The sequence below is a fragment of the Molossus molossus genome, unplaced genomic scaffold (assembly GCF_014108415.1).
Source record: "Molossus molossus isolate mMolMol1 unplaced genomic scaffold, mMolMol1.p scaffold_m16_p_11, whole genome shotgun sequence".
NCBI lineage: Eukaryota > Metazoa > Chordata > Mammalia > Chiroptera > Molossidae > Molossus > Molossus molossus.
Genome location: NW_023425346.1, coordinates 46,449,154 through 46,467,763, shown reverse-complemented (window position 1 = coordinate 46,467,763; position 18,610 = coordinate 46,449,154). Strand labels below are relative to the sequence as shown.

The 18,610-nt window shown below is 36.4% G+C and overlaps 1 protein-coding gene across 5 annotated transcripts in view; it reads left to right on the top strand.

Annotated features, from left to right (window-relative positions):
- Window positions 1-6,129, top strand: part of SCN3A (sodium voltage-gated channel alpha subunit 3) — an 84,868-nt gene extending 78,739 nt beyond the window's left edge. For all 5 annotated transcript variants that reach the window (XM_036253570.1, XM_036253569.1, XM_036253568.1 and 2 more), the window contains 2 exons: window positions 1,494-1,764; window positions 2,283-6,129. In XM_036253570.1, coding sequence (XP_036109463.1) covers window positions 1,494-1,764; window positions 2,283-3,478 — 1,467 coding nt within the window. In that variant the 3' untranslated portion in view covers window positions 3,479-6,129. The remainder of the gene's footprint in view (window positions 1-1,493; window positions 1,765-2,282) is intronic.
- The last annotated feature ends 12,481 nt before the right edge of the window (window positions 6,130-18,610 follow it).

Here is an 18,610-nt window from a genome sequence, read left to right as displayed (position 1 = left end):
AATACATAATATGCGCTGTGAAGTTCATATTGTGTAACACAATTCATAGCTGTTACACTCAATAGGACACTCAGTAATAATGACTAAGTTCTTTTAAAAGGGGGAATGTTCTTTACAGTCTATCAGTTGAAAGCCTCCAACTATGGGTTCCTGATAACTGCTCTCCAAGTAGGCTGAGTGCTCCCGCCGTCCCTACTGTCGCCAACAATGCCCCGGCTCCTGCTCCTCTGATCTCCTTCAAGGGCACCCTCTCGGCCTTTTAAGTAGATGGAGTTTTTCAGATTTCCTATCCCACACCCATGGCCTCCCTCCATGCTGTTTGTTCTCTTTATTCTTATGACTAAAAAATATTCTTAATCTTTTTAGAAGGAAAAAGGATGTCATAAAAATAGTTTGTTTCATGAAATACACAAAAAGGACATACTCAGAGTGCATATGCTGCAGAGCTTTGTAATAATAGGAAGACATAATAATGATGTCTTATGCTCACAGAGCTATATTCTAGTTCATCTATCCTCTTAGATGTGTAAGTAATAAGGAAACTGAGGCCTAAAGAAGGTAAATATCATACCCCAAATCATAAAGCCTATAATTGCTAGAACTGGGCCTAGACAAGGTCTCATGAATCCTCTAAATGACTACACAATATTTTTCGAGTAGTTAGAGCTGGGTAGGAAATGGGAGGAGGAGGTACAATGTATATACAAGAGGGCATGAACTGCCTTGGCCAGTTTTGCTCAGCGGTTAGAGCGTCGGCCCATGGACCAGAAAGTCCCAGGTTCGGTTCCTGCTAAGGGCACATACCTCAGTTGCTGTCTGTCCCCAGCCCTGGTTGGGGTCATGTGGGTAGCAACCAGTCAATGTGTCTCTCTCACATCGATGTTTCTCTCTCTCCCTCCCTCCTGCTCTATCTGAATATAAATGCAAAAAAATGTCCTCAGGTGAGGATTAAAATAAAAGAGCATGAACTTGCTTTGCTGAAGGTCATTCAAATATTACAGTTAGAAGAGGTAGAATTAAATAGAAAATGACTGACATATATTGTGGGAGAGAAAGACTGAAAAAAGATACTTTCAGTCCTAAAGTATTGATAAATGAATTGGAGTATTCATACATCTACAAGTCTGTCTACATTAACCTACTCTGTAAATCTTCATTATTAGTTGTCATTCTTTTTTTGTAAAAATAATCATAGGTACTAAAGTCTAGCAAAGTCCATATATCTTATCTGCCAATTGACACCACTTTATGCCTCATTCAGCTTTACTTTCCCACAGAATCTAAATAAACCAATTATGTTTTGTTCTTGTCAAATAATTTTTTTCCATTTCTTTCTCTTTTTTAAACATAGAAATGAAGTACACAGAATTGTTTGTGGTTATGTGAGAAGGGTGCACACCTCATGGCCACTGGTAGAAGAACTTTGACTGCAATTTTACTAGATCATTATTTATGAAATATGTATATTAACCTTCTCGCTCCTCTTTTTCTAGAACAAATTCCAAGGAATGGTCTTTGATTTTGTAACTAGACAAGTCTTTGATATCAGCATTATGATCCTCATCTGCCTGAACATGGTCACCATGATGGTGGAAACTGATGACCAGAGCAAATATATGACTCTAGTTTTGTACCGGATCAACCTTGTGTTCATTATCCTGTTCACTGGAGAATGTGTGCTAAAACTTATCTCTCTCAGATACTACTACTTCACCATAGGCTGGAACATCTTTGACTTTGTGGTTGTGATTCTCTCCATTGTAGGTAAGAATACTTTGATTACAGAGAGGTGCAGTTGCAGCAAGGTTCCTCGAGGCCTGACAGCTGTGTCACAGGGAAATCATATTTGAGAATTTTAATGTGTGTAGATGTAACGTTTAATAGCTTTGCTCATTTTCCTCTAATTGAAAAATGTTGGTAGGAAAAACTAAAAAATAATATATTTGGAAATTTTAGAAACAATCTTTGTTTGTAATTGGCTTGTTTCACATGTGAGGATACCTGTTCATAGAAATTGAGTGTGTATAAACTTAAATTGCTATATCACTATCTGAGATTATTTAATGTGTTGGATTTTGCAAAAATCTATATTGGTTTATGATATTATAGAATAATTGTATAAAACTATAATCATTAATTGCTAAGTTAGGGAGTGGATCCAAATATTTAGAAAAGGTTTATATTCATAATAAATGTCTTGTTTTCATAGACCTTGCAAAGATAAAATATTCATGTAAGCATAAGATACTGACTGTTTAGTGGTTTTCTGTGTTTTTCCATAGGCATGTTTCTGGCTGAGCTGATAGAAAAATATTTTGTGTCCCCCACCCTGTTCCGAGTGATCCGTCTTGCCAGGATTGGCCGAATCCTACGTCTGATCAAAGGGGCGAAGGGGATCCGCACGCTGCTCTTTGCTCTGATGATGTCCCTTCCGGCGTTGTTTAACATCGGCCTCCTGCTCTTCCTGGTCATGTTCATCTACGCCATCTTTGGAATGTCCAACTTTGCCTATGTTAAAAAGGAAGCTGGAATTGATGACATGTTCAACTTTGAAACCTTTGGCAACAGCATGATTTGCCTGTTCCAGATTACCACCTCTGCTGGCTGGGACGGATTGCTAGCGCCTATTCTCAACAGTGCACCACCTGACTGTGACCCTGACACAATTCACCCTGGAAGCTCAGTGAAGGGAGACTGTGGGAATCCATCTGTTGGGATTTTCTTTTTTGTCAGTTACATCATCATATCATTTCTGGTTGTGGTGAACATGTACATCGCTGTCATCCTGGAGAACTTCAGTGTTGCTACTGAAGAAAGTGCAGAGCCCCTGAGTGAGGATGACTTTGAGATGTTCTATGAGGTTTGGGAGAAGTTTGATCCCGATGCCACCCAGTTTATAGAGTTCTCCAAGCTCTCTGATTTTGCAGCTGCCCTGGATCCTCCTCTTCTTGTAGCAAAACCGAACAAAGTCCAGCTCATTGCCATGGATCTTCCCATGGTCAGTGGGGACCGGATCCACTGCCTGGACATTTTATTTGCCTTCACAAAGCGTGTTTTGGGTGAGAGTGGAGAGATGGATGCCCTTAGAATACAGATGGAAGACCGGTTCATGGCATCAAACCCATCCAAAGTCTCCTATGAACCCATCACAACCACTTTGAAACGCAAACAAGAGGAGGTGTCTGCTGCTATCATTCAGCGTAATTTCAGATGTTATCTTTTAAAGCAAAGGTTAAAAAAGGTATCATGTAAATATGATAAAGAGGCAATCAAAGGGAGGGTTGACTTACCTATAAAAGAAGACATGATTATTGACAAATCAAATGGGAACTCCACCCCAGAAAAAACAGATGGAAGTTCCTCTACCACCTCTCCTCCTTCTTATGATAGTGTAACAAAGCCAGACAAAGAAAAGTTTGAGAAAGACAAACCAGAAAAAGAAAGCAAAAGGAAAGAGGTCAGGGAAAATCAGAAGTAAAAAGAAACAAAGAATTATCTTTGTAATCAATTGTTTACAGCCTACAACGGTAAAGTCTATGTGTCAACAGGACTCCCAGAGGAGGTCTATGCCAAACTGACTGTTTTAACAAATACTCATGGTCAGTGCCTATAACAAGACAGTGGCCGCTCCGTCACTACAACTCTGTGAGTCAGGGTATCAACATTGACAAAGGTTGTTGTTCTCATTACCAGCTCACACTGCTGAGGAGAAACTCAACGGCTACCTAGACTGTAGGGATAGTTGTGCAAAGTGATAGTTGTAACTACACCAAACACCTTTAGTACAGTACTTGCATCCACTCTATTTTTAACTTCCATATCTGCCATATTTTTACAGAATTTGTTCTAGTGGATTTCCCTGGTCCCTAATTCATAGTTTATTCATAATACTATGTCACTATTTTTGTAAATGAGGTTTAAGTTGGAAAAAAAAAAAAAGTATATGATCCCTGTGTTCCTACTCCAAAAGTGTCTCAAATAATCAGACAAAAGTATTTTGTCCAAGAAATGAAATTCTAGCTCAAAACCAGAAACAAAATTGTAATGTCAACAATTTCAGGTATTTCCATTTTCTAGATGACTTTAATTTTGAAAGTATTTCAGTCTATGTTGTTTATATCTAAACAGTTATGTGCCTGTAAAGTCTCCTCTAATTTTAAAGGATTATTTTTATGCAAAGTATTCTGTTTCAGCAAGTGCAAATTTTATTCCAAGTTCCAGAGCTCTATATTTAATTTTGGTTAAATGTTTTCAAAAAAGTAATCTAATGATCTGTTCTGAAAAAGTATAGTCTATCTGAAGTATCACTTTAGAGTAGTTATTCTACTTTCTGCTGCAGTATTGCTTTGCCATCTTCCCCTCTTAGCAAAGCTGACATTTTATTAAACGCCCTCTGTTATGTAAATAGTTATTTTTTCCTGTGGTGCATGTTTGGGCAAATATATATATATATAAATAAGTATATATACAGCCTGATAAACAACTTCTATTAAATCAAATATGTACCACAGTGTATGTGTCTTTTGCGAGCTTCCAACAGGGATGTATCCTGTACCATTCATTAAACATGAATAGTTTGAAGACTGTCACTAATGCATGTTAATATTGCCTATGCTGCTCTATTTTACTCAATCCATTTTCCATAAGTCTTGGTTAGAAGAAGTCACATGTTGGTGGTAGAGTGAATTCAACCAGCTCTCCCTCTAGTATGTCAAGTAGAATATTTAAAAGCACTTTTACTTTTGCATTCTTAATTCAACTTGAGTGTTGTGTGGTGCCTCTCTAGATTTCAAGGAAACACACTGCATACTGCCTATTGTCAAAACCTATACTTCATATTTTACTAAAAGTATGTCCCAAACTTGTTTAAATATAAATAATGTAAAAATATGATCAATTTTATTTGTTGCATTTTGTACATAAGAAAATTATTTTCAGGTTGATGACATGGCAATTTATTTTACTTTATGCTTTTGCTTTTTATTTTTGATCACAACTCCAAATTTTTGAATTCATAAGACTTTTCAAAGGATAATTTCCTAAAATAAAAGTTAGACACTGGGTTTTGTGGATTTCTTTGTTATAGCATATTTTCTACCATAATACCAATAGTAGAGACATTGGTCAAAACTCAAACCTAGATCATTTTTTACCAACTCTGGTTTCCTCAATATAACCCTTTATTCATGGAAAGTTTTTTTAACTCAACTTTTGTAGTATTTGCTTATGCAGACTAGTTTTATTTTTTTAATTCCTGCCGCACTAAAGCTATTAGAGACCCATAATTTGGGCTGTGTCCTTCCTAGCCATGAACAAAATGGCAAAGTTGTGCAATTACCTAAAATGAAATAGGTTTTTTTTGTTGTTTTTGCACAAACCAAAAATTTAATGCTAATCCATTTTACAAAACGATTTACTTGTAGAGTATTGATGAGCTGCATGCAGGGAGTTGCTATTACTAAAAAGAATGGTGAGCCACGTCATTATTGAGCCAAAAGAATAAATATTTCATTTTTTTATTGTATTTCCTTCCTTGGCCTCTGTTTTTTTTTATTGTTGGAATTTTAAAATATATATCATTAATAAAACCTGTACTTGATCTGACATCTGTATACATAAAAGTTCACATGAATTTTATAATAACCTAGTGCATGATCTACCAAGCAGTACTACAGAATAAAGACTATTAAAAGCAGTTTTGTGAACTTTTGTGTGTGCAAAGGATCAAATTCATGTTCCAGCTTGTAGGTACCATAACAATAACAGTAGCTCTCTACAATGATTATCAACTCTAATTCATTTCCTTGGCTGTAAGCATTTTAATCTCAACTTCTCTCAGTGTAACTTATGCCATCTCCAAATTTCTTGATGGTTAATAAATCTTATATACTTTGTTATTTAAATGTATTTTATAAATTCTTATTTACAGATGAAGTATTAATGATTCAGTGATTGAGGATTTATGTTAACTTTTTTTTTCCAGGGTCCCTTGGTTTAATGTCACGTCAAAACCAAACATTTATTCTCATTACAAAACTCCACTTGTAATGCATATTTTTAAAAATTAATTGAATTTAAATGTCATTTCATATTTAACCTTAACCCCAACATAAATGATATAAGGTGACTTAATTGAAATTTACTGACTTCTTTCTGCACAAGTCAATTTTCTGGTCTTGCCAACACCACAGAGAAGTGTTACTTTGCAAAATTCTTAGCCTTTTTATGTATCATATTATGTAATTATTAGTCAAACAATCTATTAATTGATATAAATTATAATGATAATCTTCCAAAATAGTCAGAAGAGTCAATATACCTTTAATACATTACCCAGATAACTTTAAATAGAAACACGTTTTGCCTTGACTTTAGCCCCACTGAAAGTCCAAAATTTTATACTACAAAGTTGAAGGAAATATTAAATAATTGAAAGGAAGGCTATTATTTCTTCACTGTGATCTTACAGATTTTTAAAAGATAACACCTGATATATAACCAAAGAAATTAAAACAAAAAATCATTAGTCATTTGTAAAATTGCCTGAAACCAAGTTACCTGCTTCTCGATCATTAATGAACATTTGCCACAAAGAAATTGGGCATAAGTTTTGTATTCCCTAGAGTCCTGGTTTTAATCACAAAAATAATAAAAGCTGCACATTGTTCTTTCACCTTATAACATCTAAAAAGTTTTATTTTTCTTTTCACAGAGAAAAGAATTAATGATTTGATGCATCTAAACATTTGTTGTTACTCCTGAGGGACCTTTTGTTTGCAGTCTCTTCTCCCCTCCCCTCCTCTTCCCTCCCTTCCCCATCCACCCCTCCCCTCCCCACCCCTCCCTTTCCTTCCCCTCCCTTCCTTTCCCCTCCCTTCCCCTCCCCTCCTCTCCAGAATCTCTCTGTCCTCTGCAATTCTGCCAACTGGCATACTGAAATACATACCTGAAACCTTCTAAACCAGACAGTACTGAGAGATCGATTTCCCTTTATTATTACAAAGTAAAAATAAAAATACTCTGGATAACTGGCCCCTCACATATCTCACTGCTATCATCCATCACTGGCCACCACTCCACAACTCATGCTCTCTCTTCCATGCATCACATCACACAATGGTTTGCTTTCTCCTCTGTCTCGGCATATGCTGTTCTCTTTGCCCGAGGTATCCTTCCCTCTCCTTTTCCTTCCAGTAAATCACTGCTCGTCTTTTAAGAACTGGCTCAAATAGCATCATCTTTTAGGAATTTCCCCAAGTAGAATATATCATTTCTCCTCACACTTCCTAATGTGCACCAGTGATGGTGTGTATCATCATGTGCTGTATTTATCTCTTCTAACAGATTGTATACATCCAAGGTATAGGACACATCTCATTGATTTTTTTACCCTTCTTTCCTTTATCAGCAATGACTAGCAAAGCATCAGTGACTATCAGTATTCATATGTATTACTAGTAGAATTGATTCCTGAAGGAATACACAAAAATATTTAAATGCCAAACAGTAATACTAGTACCCTTTTTTCAGTCCAGACTGAGATTGACTCTCAAATTTATTAGCATCTAAATTCAGATTATCACCCTGGCCGGTTTGGCTCAGCGGTTGGAGCATCGGCCTGCGGTTCTGAGAGACCCGGGTTCGGTTCCCGCTAAGGGCACGTACTTCGGTTGCAGTTTGTCCCCGGCCATGGTTGGTTGTGCGGGTGGCAGCCACTCGATGTGTCCCTTTCACATCGATGTTTCTCTCTCTCTCTCTCTCTCTGTTCCTCTCTCTCTCCCTCCCACTCTACCTGAACAAAAAATTGGAAAATGTCCTCGAGTGAGGATGATAAAAAAAAAATTTTTTTAAATAAATAAATTCCGATAATCCACTTTTATTATAATCAGTTAAAAATATACAAGTATCTAGGAAATACTATGTTTACAAGTAGTATCTATTACCTAACAGAAACTACTAAAACAAAAACTTTATTCTTGCTGTTAATTCTATCAGTGAAAGAATAGTTTTATTTAGTTGACTTCGATCAGAAATATGTTGCATGGGTAAAAACACTGGTTTTATTTCAGTACCTTAATCATATAGATACTCTTCACTTTTGATAATTCATGAGTACACTTTAGTGTGATAACTTTAGGATTTTACTTAACGAATATATATGTCCATCATATAATGAGACAACTATCCTAAAATCTTCCTATCATAAAGTATCTAAAAACAGAATAAAGTATTTTTAAAAGACCATTTTAATGTATGGCTGAGCTTATAAGAAAGCGAGGGAAATTCCCTAGGGCTGATAGAGAAAGGTAGGCAAGCACTGAACTCAGATGCTACTCTAGGGCTTCTGTGGATCCCAGTGACCTACAGCTTGGTTTTAATTACCTGTGTACAGGGAATAGATGACAAATATTTGGATCCAATTAGGGTTAGAGATCCTGAATAAATTCAATATGCACCACAAGCTACACACTTAATGAAAACATTTTTTAAAACCAACCTTGCAAGAGCAGATAAAAAGGCAACTTGGAAAGCAAAGTGCTGTGTCTTGTTTTAACTCTGGGTTTATGTAAAAAATATATATGTATATAAATAAATAAAAATCTCTTGAAATTCATAACCATAGGCCCAGAATTCACCTTGATTTTGGTCCAAATGTATACTACCAGTCTAGTACAAAATACTGCAAGGCAAAAATTCAATTTAAAGTAGACACAAGTGCTAGTGGTTCCAGGCTCCTGGTAGAAGCAAGCAGAAATCCTTCCTGAAAGACCACAGCTCAGCCCAGGCCTCAGAGACATCCCACAAATAAAGTCCGGAGACACGACCTCAAAATATGAGAAATAACAAAGTAAACAATGAGAAAACAAAACTGCAGCGTGAGAGCCGGAGAACATATCCACAGTCTTCAGATATAGGATATCGTATGTTTAATAGTATTAAAAAATAAAAAGGGAGTTAAAATGTGAATAATGAGGGAGAGATAAAAAAATTATGAGACACACTTGAACAATATTATGCCATTTCTAGAAATAAAGAATATAATAATCGAAATTAAAACAAAATGGAATATTTAAGCAGCAATTTACACAGAAGCATGAAGAGAAATAGTGAATTCGAATCTGAAAAAATTACAGACAAAGCAGCAGAGGCACAGATATAAAATATATTTAAAAGCCTGAAGAGAAATTAAGCAAGTTGTGAGAAGGAAATAATACAACTGGAATTCCAAAAGGAAAATTAAGAAATAGGGAAATCCACTATACGATTACATGATGACTAAAAATTTTTCCTTATTGATCATGACAAAAATTCTAACATGCAGGAATTACAAAAAACTTAAGATAAACAAAAGAGAGCCATAACCAGACATGTCTTAATAGATTTCATAACAACAAAGCACACAGAGTATCTTGAAAGTAAAAAGAAAAGACAAACGAAACAGAACAATTTGAATAGAACAGCAATAACAAAAATATTACAAAAAAAATGTCTGTTAAGCAGGTATTTTTATACACAGGAAAACTATCATTAAAAAATAGAGAGGAAATTAAAACATTTTCAAATAAACAAAAACAGAGATATTTTATTACCAATATATTCTCCCAAAGAAATGTCAAGAAGAAGAAAATGTACTTAATCAAAAAATGCTAAGATACAGAAAGGAATGTTGAGATAAACAAAACTGTTTATCTGTGATTAATAGGATAAAGTTAAAAAACAGTGAAGGCAAGCTCTGGCTGGTTTTGTTCAGTGGTTAGAGCAATGGCCTGAGGACCAGAGAGACCTGGGTTTGGTTCCCGCTAAAGGCATGTACCTTGGTTACAGTTTGTCCCTGGCTGTGTGAATACCAACCAGTCGATATGTTTCTCTCTCTCTCTTCCTCCCTCTCTCCCTCCCGTTCTATCTGCAGATAAATGCAAAAATTGTCCTCCGGTGAGGATAAAAAAAAACAAAGTTAAGGCAAAAAAGCAATAACAATTTTCACTTCTGTTGTAAAAATAAAAAATAGAGCTGAAAAAAAATATTTTCATGCAAGCTGGGATATATGTTGGAGTTCAAAAACTCTAAGGTCTGTATTATTTATGAGGAAGATAAAAATATTAACTTTAAACTTGGCTTAAATTGCTTACTACAATGTCAAATATATACAAAGAAATAACAAATTGAACATAAATGTTAAGACTAGTACAGGAGTAAAATAAAATAACTTGTTCTTTAAAATATTAAAAAGCACAAGAAGGAAAAGTAAAATAGAAAAATAAGATAAATAAAAAGTATAAAATAACCAGATGGAAATCAACAATAGTCAAAATGTAATGAGTGAACAGGAACACCTAAAAGGACATGTAATCTTTGATTATAATTAAAAGTTTCACCTAATAAGCAGCAACATTTGAAAAAGTATCATGATTTTATCTCAAAGGTACATCAGATTTTTTAAAGTGTATTAAATAAGAGACCAAAAAGCAAGTGTCAAAATTTTCCGAAGAACTGATATCATATGGACCACACCATGTTCTGTGATTTGAATGCAATCAAATTAGAATCTAACATTTTGGAATATATTTGGAGTCTTAGTTCTAATTGTGGATAAAGACAAAATGCTTTAGAGTAGTTTCATGAGTGGACTGACAACTCATGTCTAAGGGTGTTATCTAAAGCAACAGAGACCTTGATGGGCATTAAGAGGAGGCCAGTAGCTCTATGATACAAGCAAAACAACAGAGCAGCTAGAAGTTTAATGGAGTGAGCCAAGAAAAGAGAAAGCCAAAAGGAGCCCTCTTAAGATCACAGCCAATTCTGTGGACCAGGCTTCATTCACTCAGAAGTCAGAACCAGAGCTGGTAGACATGAAGCATTTCCCCAGATACACACAACCCATCACATAAGATGACATGAGGCTCGCTTGTATAAGAAGCTTAAATATAATCTCTGGCAAACACTGACTGAACAGGGGTGACTATTAGGAAGAGAGGATTAAAAACAAATTCAGACTCACCTCTGGCAGTGTGAAAAACTGTGTGCATGTCCAAGGTTGTACTTCCCAAGGAGCAGAGAGGAGAAATCAAAGCTACTAGTCCCTGGATGGACGTAGGGCCCAAAACCCAAACATCTTGGACCATAACAACCTCCAAGCCACACATACATCCAATGGCAAAAAGTAAAAATCTAACTGGGTAAGGTGGCTCAGCCCGAGAGAAAAAAATGAAGGAAACAATCTGAGCGGGGAAATTAGAGGCTATACCCTGTATAGAAACTAGACTTTACAAAGTAAAGTCTTGAAAGTAAAATCATGAAACAAATAATAATTATAAAAACAGAATAAGTAAGCAAACAAACAAGTCTTGGAGGGTAGGCAGGGTCAGAAACTCCAGGTTTGAAAAACACAATAACTACGGCGAAAAACTCATTACAGGGGTTCAACAGTCAATTTGAGCTGGCAGAACAAAAAGTCAAAAAAGTTAGGACAGACTGATAGAGTTTAGACAATCTGAAGAATAGAGAGAGAAAAAAAGACAGTCTCAAAAAAAATATGAGACACCATTAAGCACACCAACATATGTGTAACGGCAGTGCCAAAATCAGAGAAGAGAAAGAAAAAGAAAACATTTGAAGATATAATGGCTGAAAACTTCCCAAATTTGATTTAAAAAACAGCAACAACAACAACAAAAAAAACATTAATCTGCAACCCAAAAAGACAAGTGTTGGCAAGCATATGAAGAAAATTTAAATTTCTGCACACTTTTGGCATGAGTGCAAAACTGTATAGCTGCTATGGAAAATAGTATAAAGATTCCTCAGGAAAATTGAAAAAGAACTACTGTAAGATTCATCAATCCCACTTCTGGTTATTTATCCACAAGACTAAAATTGAGATCTCAAAGAGATACTATCACTACCATTTTCATGGCTGCATTGTTCAAAAGAGTCAAGATGGAAGCAACCTAAATACCCATCTACGATGAATGGATAAAGAAAATGTGGGATGTACATACAAAGGAATACTATTCAGGAAAGAAGTTCTGCAATTTGAGACAACATAGATAAAACTTTGGGACATTATTCTAAGTAAAATAAGCCAATCACAGAAAGACAAATACTGTATATACCACTTATACCAGATAATCTAAAACAGCCAAATTCATAGATTCAAAGATCTAAATGGTGGCTGTTGGGGTCTGGGGGAAGAGGAAATGGGGGGTTACTAATCAACAAGCATAAAGTTTCCTTAAGCAAGATAAATAAGCTCTAAAGAGCTGCTGTGTACCTGTAGGCAACAATAACTTGTTATACATTTAAAATTTTATTAAGAGGGTAAATCTCATGTTAAGTGTTCTTACTACAATAAAATACATTTTTAAAAATAAATACACTAAAATCTTGTTGGGACATACTTCATAGAGGACATGTAGTCTTTTGCAGTAAATGTTCCATGAGTGTTTCAAAATAAGTCTGTTCTGCAACTGTGAGATACAGTGATGTACATATTTAATGTTTCATCATCTCTGTATTTACTGAGTTTTTGTCTGCTTGTTTTATTTGTCACTGAGAAAAATATGTTAAACTTTCCTATATAATTGTGAATTTATCTATTTCTCCTTTAAATTTAGTCAAGTTTCGGCTACAAATGCACCCCACCCAGGATTCAGAGAAGTCAAAAGAGAAGATCGAGAGGGTGGGTGACCTGCCTTAGAAGCTGGTCCGGGGAAACGTGAAGCTGCACACCGCCCAGCCCAAGACCCAGTGAAGGTGAGGGAGGCGAACTATGGCGCTAGAAGAATTGCAGGCCCGATGCTGCCCTGGCTGCTTCCACAGGATGAAAAGCAACAGGAACAGTTTAGCACACTGCGTGGGGCCACCAGTGTCCATCAGAGCATAAAATAATACGGTAGCTGCTTCAGGTCTGCCTAGCAGCAATGTTAAACCAAAGCCGTAGTCAAAGGGAATTCTGGGAAACGTAGTTCCAACTTATCTAAGTTCATGGACATGGGCCACCACCCCAGGTGGAAGAAGGCACCAGGGCCCAAGACAACCTTGACACAAATTGTAATTCATTTGGTTCAGGATGCTAGTTGAAACCACAAGTCTGGAAGAAATAGTCTTGAGCCCTGGTAGGTGTGGATCAGGGGTTAGAGCAGTGGCCCTAACACAGAAGGGTCATGGGTTCTTTCCTGGTCAAGGGCACTTATCTGAGTTTCAGGTTTGATCCCCGGCCCCAGGTGGTGTGTGCCAGGAGGCAACCAATAGATGTCTCTCTCTCTCTCTCTCTCTCTCTCTCTCTCTCTCTCTTCCCTCCCTTCCACTCTCTCTAAAAATCAGTGGAAAAAATATCCTTGAGTGAGGCTTAACAAAAGAGAGAAGAGAGAAAGAAATGGCCCTTGATATAAAGTACTACCACGACCAGGTACAGCGACAAGGCAAAAATATACTTATTTTCTAATAACAGGGTTTATTTAAAGTGATAAGTATATATGTGAAGTATTGCTAAGAATTCGTGACAAAGGTTAAGTCAAATGCTCACCCCTCAATAAATTAATTTGGGAAATAGGTTTGTATAAAGAATATGGCACACATCTATGGTGCCTACTGATAAAACATTTTTGTTTATTTTTTGGTGGAAAGGGAACAATTTTAAATTATAATGGTAATGATACTGGTGTAATTAACCTAGTCATTAATAATAGGAAAGAAGCAAAGGAAAGGCCAAAAACTATAAGCATGTTATTTGGGCAGCTTCACCAGGAAACGAAAGCTTAACAAGCCCCAGGGAGCCACCAATCTATTCCCTGCAGATCGCTGGGGAAGGGACTGAACAAAGAAAAGAATAGACATACTCAGTTAAATTGGGGGGACTAGCCTCTGAGTCACACCTGGGAATAATAAGTCATTGGCCAGAATGGGTGTGGCCACTGTAAGGGGATGCAATTTGGGATATTTAAATTCCTCCAGGGATGAGGAACCTTTTTTCTGCCAAGGGCCATGTGGATATTTATAACATCATTTTCAGGCCATACACAATTATCAACTTAAAAATTAGCCTGTTGCCAGACCAGTGTGGTTCAGTGGATTGGGCATTGTCCCATGGACTGAGAGGTCCTGGTCAGGGTTGCGGGCTTGGTCCCCAGTAGAGGGCGTGCAGGAGGCAGCCAATCGATGTTATTCTCTCACATGACGTTTCTATCTCTCCTTTCCTCTCTCTCTAAAAAAATCAATAAAATCATATAAAATATTAGCCTGCTATATTTGGTCAGGCTAATTTGGTGAGGTGTGTGATGTTAGCTGGTATTATTTCTCAGGCCTTGTATAGCCCAAGGACCAGACATTCCCCACCCCTGAAACAAAGGAGTGTGTGCTCTTGTGCTCTTGATTTCTCTTGTGGTCTGCGCTCTCGGCTCTTGGCTCTTGCATTTGACTCCTGCCTTGTGGGCTCTCTGGCTCCTGCTTCCTGTATTTGCCCACACACAATGAACTAATGAACTGCAACCAGCCTGATGCTGAACTGGACCCAGCTGCAGTATGGAATGAGAACTCTGGACACTGGCTTTGCCTTTACCTCTACTGAAAGCCCAGCTACACTTTTTCTATAACTGGACTAAGGGGAAAATGGGACTTTAGAAACCCAGGGATGTAATTCTACACAAATAAAAGTCACTCATCCTACTGAGGGAGTCTCAGAAAATTCTTTTTCTGGAGCTATCATAATGATTCTACCCCTAGCACTCAGTGGGGAAAGGGATACGTCAATTTCCCTGATAACACTAAGTCTGATTAAACAAAAAGCAAAGGAAATACATTTTATTTATTTCAAATATTCATAATGTATAGCAATAATATTCCCAGGCTACGGCAGTGTTTGGCTTTCCAGTGATCATTAATATTTAAATCATTTCAGGGAATTGGGGAACTAGTGACAAAATTAAAGTTAACCTAGAAGGAGAGGGAAGTGAGAAACGATGTACCAGGTGCTAGAAAAATCCCTGTGATGTGGATTTCTTGTGTATGAAATAAGGTTGTGGGTGAGTGGGTTTTGGGAAACAGCATTATGTACGAACCATAAAAGACAGACACAATTAAGCAAATTTATCTGGAAAGAGGGGAAATGAGGTGAGATCTTCCTCGGAAACGCCCCTCCCCCTGCTCTCAGAAGGTCTTGAGCTACAAGCAGCTTCCCGGAGGACACACGGTTGTCATGGAGACAGGCAGGCCGCCTCCTCTGCCCCAGGAGCAGCAGCAGCAGGGCTGGTTGGAGCCAGCCTGAGAACGCAGTGGTGAGTCCTCTCGCTGCTCACACAGGACATCACGCAATGACCTCGTGCGCTGAAAGAGGGAAAAGAAAAGGATACAAATAATCCCTCCTCACCACCACGCCACACAACACAATATTAAAAACAATAAGGATACTCTGATCATCTAATTAGCTAAAATTTAAATCAAAGAGCTATTTTTAAAAAGCCATTTATTTCTTCGGAGGGTCAATAAAGACAAAGTTCTTACTGCTCCAATATAATTCAGTCTTCCTATGTAATAGCAACAGTTATTAGTAAGAAGAATACATAAATAATATTATAACAAGAATATATAGATTCTTTAAGAAAGTTGTACCCCACTTTAGTTACTAGAATCTTTCATGAAATACCAGCAATGTATACAAAAAAATAAGCACACACTACCAAATTTCCTAAAACTAAAAATGACTGAAACAAGCATAAATAGAAATATGGACTCTATTAGTATTTATAAAGAACCTCTCCTCCTATTTTATAAAATTGCCTTATTTTTATTATAAAGCAGATTAATTCAACTGGAATTTAAAAGGTAATAAAAATAGAAAATGTGAGTCAGTGATATTTAATAGTATTCTTCATATTTTAATTGTCTGGATAAAAATAAATAGCATTTTTTTTCTCTATTCTGTAGTCTCATTACATTCAAAGCACAGCTACTTTATCTAGAAAATCTATGTTCACATCTTTAACTTATGTTGACATCCTGTATCCTTTAGGAAAAAGCAGTATGTAAATTTAAAAGGTTATAAATTAAATAATAAATTTACATGTAAACTACTTTTATTATTTAATTATTACAAGCCACTTCCCTTGAAAAAGTTTCCAAAAAAATTAACATACTACATTCTTGGAATTTTTATTAAGAGCTTATGTAAAAATGCTGTGAAGGTCTTGGTTTATACATTATTCATGAACTATATATCAACACTAAAGTTCCCAATGTGTGTGTGTGTGTGTGTGTGTGTGTTTTAATTTAGATGATGGATAATATGGATGGAATTTTTGACCTTTAAGTAAGAAAATATACTTTTCACTGAAGACTTTATCCTTCTAGATTCTGAAAGCACAATAAGTATATAAGTACAGGAATTTATACACAATGCCACTCAAATTCTTTCTGAGTAAAACTTGGAAAACAAACCAGAAATAAAGAAAAGTTACATAAAAATGGCCCTGGCCGGTTTGGCTCAGCAGTTGGCGCATCAGCCTGCGGACCAGAGAGTCCCGGGTTTGGTTCCAGCTAGGGGCACGTACCCCAATAAAAAAAAAAAGAAACGTTACATAAACTGGATCTTAAGCTATAATGAAGAGTCAAAATGCACTTCCTAGGAGATACCCATATTTGCTTAACATTCTAAAAAGCGATGTCATGATCAATATTTAAGAGACTCATGAGACTTTGGGGACATATTATAAAAGTAATGTTAATTAGAATAATAAAAAATCAAAGATTAACAGAAATGGTGATGGCAGTTTATCTTTAGTAAATTAGCTGATGTTCCTGGACTTATAACTACTCTGACTTTTCACTTTGAAACTTGAAACAGTTGAAAAATTTTCTTGTTTTCTGTTTATTCTCTCTCTCCCCGTTTTTCTCTCCCTTAAAGAGTAGGGGGTGGTATATTGTGTGTGTGTGTGTGTGTGTGTATACACACACACACACATATATATAAACATTAAAGAGAAAATTTATGTGTATATGTACACACACACGTTCCTCATGTTTTCATAGAAAAAATTTCCCACCCATTCTCTCAGAGGGAAAAGTGTGGAAAAAAATGTCTAGGCTCTGTTCACCTCCTTACTCCTCCCAGGGCAGGAGTGATGTCCTAATAGGAGTTTTAGGAGAAGAAACCAGGAAAACCTTACGTTCATCTTCTGAGTTCTGTTTCGGGGTCTTCCTGCCCTGTGGGCTAGCTTTGCTCCAGCAAAGACCACCTGCAATTGTCTAGCTTTGTGATTGAGGAGAGGACATTTGGCCTCCTCCAAATCTCAAACATAGACATATGTGTGTGTGTAGTTTTCCCTCTCTTACTTTTCAAATTTTACTTTCAGAAATTAACCCAGCTTCAATTAATTTCTCAACATGTAGCTATCATATAGAGAATAAAACAGAACTCGAACTCTAGAGTTCATAACCCAGATTTCAAGGTAACTCATTTCTAACTCTAGTCTCCATGAGTAACATGATTTTATCACTGCTTTTAAAGAATAAAATATATATTTTATAAAATTTCATTGTTCATTTTAATAATGTACTTCAAAAGTCATGTCATAGGAGCAATCATGTCTTTAAAATAAAATAACATAGCTTGCATTCCATTTTACAGTGGTCAACTCTTCTTGAATGGTTCTTTGTACATCTCATTATGGAACTGGAACTTCTTAGTGTCCAGTTAATCAAAAGCAGATTATATACAGAGTTGTACCTCCTGAGACTCTGGTCTAGCCTCCAGATTTCTCCATCTCTAGAAGTTGCAACATTTTTGTGTTTACTGCATGCACTCCTGTGTGTCCAGATTAATAAAGACCCAGGGGCTTTAACATTTATTTAAGAATATCTTTTTTTTTAATTAAAAATTGAACTTCCATTTGACCCAGTGATCCCACTTCTAGGAATATACCCTAAGAAGCCTGAAACACCAATCAGGAAGAATATATGTACCCCCATGTTCATAGCAGCACTATTTACAATAGCTAAGATCTGGAAACAGCCCAAGTGTCCATCAGTAGACGAATGGATAAAAAAGCTGTGGTACATATACACAATGGAGTACTATGCAGCGGTAAGAAAGAAAGATCTCTTATCCTTTGAGACAACATAGAGGGACCTGGAAAGTATTATCCTAAGTGAAATAAGCCAAGCAGAAAAAGACAAATACCACATGATCTCACTTATATACGGAATATAATGAACATAACAGTCTGAGGAATACAGTAGACCCAGAAACATGGAAGTAGGGCACAGACTGACATCCCTCAGAAGAGGTGGGGGTGGGAAGAGATAAACCACAGAACTTATATGCATGTATGCATGACCAATGGACATGGACAACTAAGCCGGGGACGGGGCGGGGGTAGGGTGGGGAGGGGGGTGCCAATGGGGTAAAAAGGTAAAATATCTGTAACAAAAAAATAAATAAATAATTAAAAAAATAAAATAAAATAAAAATAAAAAAGAATATCTTTTTTTTTTCTTGTAGAAGAAAATAAGCCAATAATATGTAGGCATGATATACAAATGCAAAGTATCTCCTGCTGGTCAGAAAGAAAATAGCAAAACAACAATTAGACCACTGTACTATGCAATCAGTGTTTAT